At 57.6% G+C, this 8,080-nt stretch overlaps 1 protein-coding gene across 2 annotated transcripts; it reads right to left on the bottom strand.

Annotated features, from left to right (window-relative positions):
* Positions 1–4,180: 4,180 nt before the first annotated feature.
* Positions 4,181–6,818, bottom strand: LOC106146800 (translation initiation factor IF-2-like). 2 transcript variants are annotated; one of them, XR_001231374.1, is made up of 2 exons: positions 6,599–6,818; positions 4,181–4,645 (listed from the first exon to the last, which is right to left on the bottom strand). XR_001231374.1 is itself a non-coding variant. In XM_013505296.1 (2 exons), the coding sequence occupies exons 1-2, from the start codon at positions 5,533–5,535 to the stop codon at positions 4,452–4,454; spliced, it is 444 nt and encodes a 147-aa protein (XP_013360750.1). In that variant the 5' UTR covers positions 5,536–5,556; the 3' UTR covers positions 4,181–4,451. The 2 variants fall into 2 exon arrangements, 1 of the variants encoding a protein (XP_013360750.1); XM_013505296.1 differs by lacking the exon at positions 6,599–6,818 and adding an exon at positions 5,286–5,556.
* Between the last annotated feature and the right edge of the window lie 1,262 nt (positions 6,819–8,080).

Consider the following 8,080-nt stretch of genomic DNA (forward strand, 5'->3'; position numbering starts at 1 on the left):
TAAAGAAGCGAATCAATCAATCAGTATAAAAATCTGAAGAGCTCCATCTGCGGGTTTTCATCCCAGGACCGCTCACTGGGATCGTTTAGCTCTCACGGAGCAGCTGGGCCGTGTGTGTCTTTTCTGCTAAATCCTTGTTTAAAAAAATCAATACAAATAATATCAGCAAACAAACTGCTAATCTTCGGCCCCAGAAGCAGCGGCGGATCACAGCCGAACAGCAGTCGGGGCCTGGCTAAGCGGCTGCTCTCACCCCAGCCTGTCCTCCCCACAGCAGCCACCAGAGGGCGCCGTGAGCACCGAGCTCAGGCCTCCCTCCTCTGCCCTCAGCACTCCACCGCTCCCACAGCCCAGGTCCTCCCCGCAGCCCACACGGCCTATACGGCCGCCCTTCTCCTGCCTCGGCTCCTCGCGCTTTGCCCCTCCTCCTTCTGCTCCAGCTACGTGGGCTCCTCGTGCTCCTGCAAACACACCAGCTCCGTCCTGCCCCAGGGCCTTTGCATGGAACAGTTTTCCTGCATTATCCTATTTCAGTTCTGCCAATCACTTCTCACCATCTGAAACGAGCATTTTTGTTTACTTGTGTGTGCGCAGTCTCTCCAGCTTCCATGAGCACAGGAGGGTGGGGGATATCGGCTCTTTGCTTCCCTGCTGGGTCTCCAATGTCTGCAACATACCCAGGCACACAACAGTCATCGGTGCTTGTTGAACGAATAAATAAACGTAGGGCCCAAGAGAATAAGAGTGTAGATGGGGGCAACAAGGAACTCGTGCTTCATCCCTAGCTCTGCCACACGCTGGTTGTGCGATGTTTGCCCCGTTACTTATGCTGTCTGTGCTTCTGTGTCCCCAGGGGTAAGAGGAGAGAATCAGTTGAGATAATCCATATAGTACGGTGTGCATAGCATCTGATAGGTAATGAGCCCTCACGAAATGAGCCACCAACACCAGGACGCACGGTGTCCCACCCATGGGAACAGACAACCTCCACCTAGGGACCTCACCGGCTGTCAGGACACACCACCTGGCCTATTTCTTTTTTCACAGCTGTGTAGGTTTCCACAGGATGCATGTTGCACAGTTTATCTGCCAAATCCCTACCGGATGGGCACAAGTCACAACGAGCAACTCCACAGGGCCCATTCACAAGCTCACACCTTGCACAACAGTTTCTGGGCTCTGGATGGAGGGCAGGAGTTGTGGCAGCACAATGATGTTTGATGCTGCCGTGCTGCCCATCTCTGGGGCTCTCACCGGCTGTATATGAGTTTGGCAGCAGGAGCTCAAACCCTTCTGTCCATGCCTGACTTCCTCCCTTTCCTCCTGACGTTTTCCAATCAGTGGGAAGCAAGATGTCATTCTGGTTCGAGTTCCTGTTTCCTGGATGTCAGAGATTTTCCCTGCCTCATTTGACAGAATCAATGCTCAGGGCATGTGGCCACCTCGACCCTCACGGCTGCACGTTAGGTCCCCATGCTCTGGCCCCGTGTCCCTGCAGTCCTGGGGGTTGGGAGGGAGAACTGGAACCTGTCACCCATGGGCCCTTTCTCCTCCCTCCGTCCCTCCCTTCCTTCATTTCTTCCTAATTTTATCAGAGAGCTTGACATAAACCCCTCCCCACATCCCTACAATAAACTTTAATGTACCCCAGCACTCTGAGAGGCTGAAGCAGGAGGATCACAAATTCAAGCTCAGCCTTGGCAACTTAATGACCTCACAAGACCCTGTCCCAAAATAAAAAATAAAAAAGGGCTGGGGATAGAGCTCAGTGTGAAGGCCTTGGGTTCCATCCCAGCATCACATAAAAAGTTTAATTTATAAATTAGGCCCAGAGATTAGCAACAAAAATGAACAATAAAATACACCTATCATAGCCATATACTGTATTGAAGGTAATATGAATGCAATCTCTCACTATCTCTGCCTCTCTCAGAATATCTTACTGTATTTTCACCTAATATATGCATTTATTTTTTGAGACAGGATCTCACTATGTAACTCAGGCTGGTCTTGAACTCCCTATGTAGCTCAGGGTGGCCTCAAACTCATGGTGATCCCCTGCCTCAGCCTCTCGGTGCTGGGATTACAGTCGCGCACACCCAGCTGACCTTTTCACTTAAAGGAAGTGATTGGTGAGTCCTCCTTAGTTCATCCGGGTTGTCTCACCATTGCTCTTGAATGTGGGGTCATTATTAGTAAAATAAGGGTTTACTGAGCAGAAGTATCTTGGCGACACTGCAGGAGTTGATCAGATGGCCACTCTGGTCTCTGGATGGACCACAGGAGGGTAGTGCATACACCTCGGATACCTGGACAAGGTAGGGATTTATGCCCTTGAGCCACATGGCTCAAGATTCTTCCATTCCACCGTGACAATGCTCAATTTAGAGCTTATGAATTATTTATTTCTGGAATTCTCCTCTTCATATTTTTGGACCTTGGTTGATCATGAAAAACCCAAACCACAGGAAGCAAAAGCTCAGGGAAGCGGCATTCATGTCCTGTCAGTTTCACCACTGTCCTTTGCACCTGGGCTGTTCTTTCTGTCCTTTTATCTATTTTTGTTGTTTGTTTTTGAGACACTGTCTCACTATGGTGCCCAGGCTGAGCTTGAACTCTTAGGCTCAAGTGATCCTCCTGCCTCAGCCTCCCCAGGAACTGGGGTCTACAGACATGCGCCTTGGTGCCTGGCAACCATAAACTTTTCCTTCCTTCCTTGTTTTGTTTTTTTTGAGACAGGGTCTCTCTATGTAGCCCAGGCTGGCCTCCAACTCACAGCGATCCTCCTGCCTCAGCCTCCTGAGTGCTGGGATGACAGGTTTACACCACCATGCCTGACAATCATTAACTTTTTGATGATAATTTTGATGCAAATCCCCCAACTCTCAGGCACTCAGCTACCACAGACAATCACCGTCATTTTTGTGTTCCCGTCCCATTTTTTTCTGTGAGCCTCAGCATTTTCTCTCTAAATCTGGTTCGTTTGTCCCTTGTGGCATTTTTCACTCAATGAGTCGCAAATATGAGGACAAGGGTTTGCATTCGTTGAAATCACTACTATGCCCCTGGCGCTGGGCATGGACTGATACAGAAGGGGCGTGGAGGCTGTGTTGGGTTAACTCCTGACAAACATATCAAGACTTCCACACAGCCTGGTGAACTGACCGGCCTGTGAAACTGTCAGTGAAACCAGAGGGTGACATCTGTTCCTCTGGATCCAAAGACGTCCCCCCATCAAATTAAAAGTCTCTCCTCCTTTCGGGCTGCATCCTGGGGGGACAGGCACAGCATCACGGACACTTTCAGGGCCAGGGCCTTCTGGAACCATCCGATCTGCCTCTCAAGAAAGGACGCGGCTCTCTCATTACTGTGTCTATTTTGCAGAGGGGGAAACTGAGGCTCCGAGACCCGAAGTGATTCTTGCAAGACGTGGCTGGAAAGAGGCTGTGGGCAGGTGGTGCAGCTCACAAAGGCCCAGAGCGGCCGCGGATATAACCACGCCCCGAGCCCTGGGGTAGCTGCTAAGGTAGCTCAGGCCGCGCCGGTGCAGGGTCTCCGGAAGGAGAGCGGCAGACGGGGAGACTGAGGCCGGGTCTGGGGAGGTCCAGCCGCCCGGGGGCTCGCTGAAGGGCGGGGAAGGCCGGCCCATCCTCCCTTTGCAGTCCAGTCAGGGAAACTGAGGCCCAGAGCAGTGCCTCACACAGCGAGGGCGGGGCTGGGAGGGGGCGGGAGCAGTCGCCCTGGGGCGCAGAGGGGAGACTGAGGCCCGGATATACCGCACACACCGCCTCGTGCAGGGCGCAGCCGTGAACCCCCGGGCGGGGCAGGCGAGGCTGCCGGGAGGCGGCGCGGTCGCTTCTCCCGCAGGTTCAGCTCCGCGGGGCGCACAGGGCACGCGCGCGCATGCGTATACGCACGTACACGCATGTAGATGCGTGCCCGCTCACATGTGCACGTAAAGATGCGCGCACGCATGCGACGCACAGTGCACATTGCGCACATACCTGTTTAGACACGCGCGAGCGCCCCCACGCACACGCACGTTCACACCGCCAGCACGCACTTGTGCACGCCTGAACACGCGCACGCACCCCGCGCCCACACCCGAGCCTCCGGCCTCCCGCCCCGCCCTGCTCCTCCTCGCCTCCCGCCCTCCCCGCCTTCAGCACCATTTAAATGATTACAAAGATGCTATTTTTATCTGGAGGAAAATTCAATTATAGACATTGACCTTTAAGGATTTTTTTCCGCCAGCTCACGTGAGGCGGGGCGGTGCGGAAGGGGTGCCTGCGCGTCTCCAGGGACGGTGCCTCCCACGCAGGGCCGAGTTCACGGCCGGAAGTCCGGAGGGGTCTGCGGCGGGGGCAGTGACTGCCTTTTCTCATCTTTAATTTTGAGACAGGGTCTTGGTAATTTGCCAAGGCTGGGTTCAGTGTGGAGATCCTCCTGCCTCAGCCGCCGTAGTACCTGGGAGGACGGGCGTGTGCCCTGCGCTGTGCCTCTCCTGCGGCCGCGGGCGCAGTGGGCGGTGCTGCGGGCGCCGTCTTTGCGTGGATTGCCCGCCTGGCTCTGATCGCGTTTGCTTCTTCCAGATAAATCTCCCAGGTGCCGCAGAAGTGGGGTTCAGGAAACGGGCTGGGAATCCCTGAAAGATTTAATTGGCCCGGAAGTGTTAACTGTGTGGGAGCCTTGCTCTAGGTGCTGGGCGGAGGGCTGAGCACAGCAGGGAAGCTGCGGTCCACCCCACAAAGACAGCAGTCGGGTGGCGATGTGAGCCACGAGTACCAGCCAAGCGGCGAGGGAGACTGGGCGCGGGCGGCAGCCGGAGGGGCCTCGGCCAGCAGCTCAGGTGTCCCAGGAGAGCTGGGGTAAGGGAGGAGGAGGGCGCGGCTGTGCAAAGGCCCTGGGGCAGCACAGAGCAGGCACAGAGCAGAAGCAGAAGGTGCTGGAGCAAAGGCAGAGAGGGCGCAGGGGAGGCAGGGAGGGAACGGGTGGCCGTGCAGGACCCTGCGGGCTGCGGAAGGATCCCGGCTTTGCCCCAGGGAGGTGGGAGCCGGTGGACAGCAGAGGAAGGGCACATTGTTCGGTGCCCACAGCGCGCTCTACTGGCCGCTGCGGGAAGGATAGGCTGCGGGGTGAGGCCCAGGCCGAGGGGTCCCGGCCGACCCGCCGTGATGGGGCTGGGCAGCGGCTGCAGAGGGATGAGGGGATGGGTGGAGCAGCGCCCATCGCTTGGGGAGCAGGGACCCAGGCCGCGTGAGGAGTGCACCCCGGGAGCAAGGAACCTGCCACGGCGGACGCTGCTGGGCCTGTGGGGGAGATGGGGTCGGGGAGGCGACCACAGGCTCTGGACCCCGACGGGTCAGCTCTGTGAGGGCCGCCGTGGACGGGGAGGACGGTCCTCGTCTCGGCTGGGCCAGCCCGGTCTGCAGTGGGAGCACCCTGGGGACAAGCTCCTCCCGCTACCCGGTCAGCCTGGAGCTGGGGTGACGTGGGCAGGTCGGGGAGCAGGGCGGGGGCGGGTGGGGCCTTCATCACGGTTAGCAGGGCTGCCACCCGCCAGCCGCACACCCGGGCACGCGCAGGCCCCCCACCCCACCCCGTTCCCCCCAGCGTCCGTTTTAACCCATTCGCCCAGAGCACCGTGCGGGGCCCCGTGCGCTGTGCCGCCCTGGGCCGGTCCTGCCCACTCGGGTCACCCGGTGGCCCTGCCCTCCCTGCCCCGCGGCCACAGTCATGGCCCCGCCGTCTCCGGGTGCATGGACCCAACCCTGTGGCTGTCCCCTCCTGGGGCTGTGCCACGGTGTGGCCCGCCCATCAGAAGTCTCCTCGGCGACCGTCTGGGGTCCAAGCTCAGGGCCCTGACACCCGCTGCGCGCCCTTGGGGCTGGTCTGGGGCGGCGCGGTGGGGCAGCGGGTGGCTTCGCAGCCCGGGCTTTGCTCCCTGGTGCCCGCAGCACGGCTCCTCCTGTGGAACCATCCCCTCCTGGAGAGAGGTCAGAGTAGAGAGATGCCACCTCCTTTTCATTTTATATTTTGGGACAGAATCTCGCTAAGTCACTAAACTGCCTGGGCTGGACTTGAATTTGCAGTCCTCCTGCCTCAGCCTCCCAGAGTGCTGGGCTGACAGGTTTAGTATTCCTCCCGGTGCGGGGCTCGGATGTCACCGTGACTGACGCCCTGTGCGTGGGGCTCGGTCCTCTTGCGAGGCACAGAAATGGTTTAAAGCCACGCTATGGGACGCAGTCACAGTGGAGCGGCTCCTCCCGCGGCTGGCGATGGCCCGGGAAGGGGGTCTGTGTGAGGCCAGCCGCAGAGGAGAGGAGGCGGGAGGAGGGAAGCCAGGCTCCGCCCACCGCAGCGGGGCTTCCTCCCGCCGCCATGGCAACTGCACCTTCAATGCTTATAAAGGCCAAGAGCCCAACTTCCCACCCTCGACCCTCCTAACGCCAGGGGGCGCTCTCGCCACGTCCCCAGCAGGCGCGGCGTGGTAGCAGCGCCCTTGGCTCCGGAACTCGGTTTCCCCGGGTTGCGTCACTTGCTCTGGGTGGGGTCTCAGGGGTCCAGGGAAGGCGTAGGGAGGAAAAGGTAAGCTCACCAGCCTGACGATTACAGATGCCGACGAGGGGCGGATGCCAGACGCTAAATAATCTCCACACACCAGTCCCTCCGCAGTCAAAAAGTTGTCACTTAGGTATTTCTTTGGTAGGTAAAGGCAGACCAGAGCAATGCTTGCATCACACTTGCCTTCGACTGAGTCTTACTCTCAGCAGGGGATTCGTATTAATTCATGGTAACTCACTGTAGCAGTCCTGAGCTGGGGGTCTCCACCCTGCTTCATGCAAGAGAACAGGAAGGCACAGAGAGGTCAAGTGGCTTGCCCAAGGTCACACAGCCTCGGCAGAGCGGAGCTTTTAACTACCACACTTTTCTCCCTTTTGAGGTTCAAAAGGGTTCACAGGTTGAAAAAGAAATCCTCCTCCCTAGCCTGGGCCAGGTGGCCCAGTTCCTATGCGGAGGTAGCCATGGTTATGGTCCGCTCCATCCGGGAACCACAAGCCCCCACACCAACACCACAGTGCGTATTTTTTCCTCTACCGGCTCTGTCACACACACGAGTGACACATGCTGGCCTTTGCCTTCTAGTTATCACTGGACAATGCGCCTTTAAACCCAGGTGTGTGGTGCACACCTGTTATTCCAGCACTCAAGAGGCTGAGGCAGGAGCGTCACACGTTTAAGCCCAGCCAGGGCAACGAAGTGAGACTCAGTCTCCAGAAGAAAAAAACAAAAACAAAAACAAAAAAACTTGTGATGATTTCTGTTTAATAGGTAAAGATTCACCTTTGTATGACTGTGTAGTGTTCCATTTAGAAAACAAACCAGCCTGATACTGTTTTAAATTATACTAAAATCCACATGCTATAAAATTTATCATTTTGGATACTTAAAAATGCACAATCTGAGCCGGGCGTGGTGGTGACACCTATCATCCCAGCACTTGGGAGGCTGAGGCAGGAGGATCCCGGGGAGTTCAAGGCCAGCCTGGGTTACACAGTGAGACCCTGACTCAAACAAAAACAAAAACAAAAACAAAAACAAAAGCCCTGGGGGCACTAAGCACATTCACAAGGTTGTGTCACCGTCTCCACCCTCCAGATCCAGAGAGCCCCTTGCCCCAAGCTCTGCCCAGGCGAAGTGGGAGCTCCCCACCTGCGCTGCCCTGCTAGGTCCCTCCTCCCTGTCCCCTCCCCTCCCCTCCCCCTCCTGCCCTCGGACCCTCAGGTGAGCCCCCTTCCACGCTCTGGCAGGGCGTGGCCTCTCCGTCGGCGCGGGCGCGCCGGGGCAGTGAGGTCAGCAGAGTCCACCTGCTTGGACGCTGAGCCCGGCCGCTCCTGCTGGGCGCCTCTGTGCCCGGGCGCGGGCGTTTCCGCACTCAGTCACTGGGAATCCGGTGCAGTGCGCGCGGCCATGCGCGTTCGCCTTGAACATTTGCTCGCAGTTATTAAATACCAGACTGTCTTCACCCGTCCCTGCAGATGGACGCCTGTTTTCCTTCTCCTTGCCTCCCTCCTCCCCC

The sequence above is a fragment of the Chinchilla lanigera genome, unplaced genomic scaffold (genome assembly GCF_000276665.1).
Source record: "Chinchilla lanigera isolate Chin_1 unplaced genomic scaffold, ChiLan1.0 scaffold00094, whole genome shotgun sequence".
NCBI lineage: Eukaryota > Metazoa > Chordata > Mammalia > Rodentia > Chinchillidae > Chinchilla > Chinchilla lanigera.

Bases quoted from the DNA above. Each gene is read 5' to 3' on its own strand.
- LOC106146800 (XM_013505296.1), bottom strand. From the start codon at position 5,535: ATGAAGGCCCCACCCGCCCCCGCCCTGCTCCCCGACCTGCCCACGTCA. The intron at 4,646-5,285 runs GTTCCTTGCTCC...TAAATCTTTCAG, and splicing joins AGCAGCGTCCGCCGTGGCAG to GGATTCCCAGCCCGTTTCCT.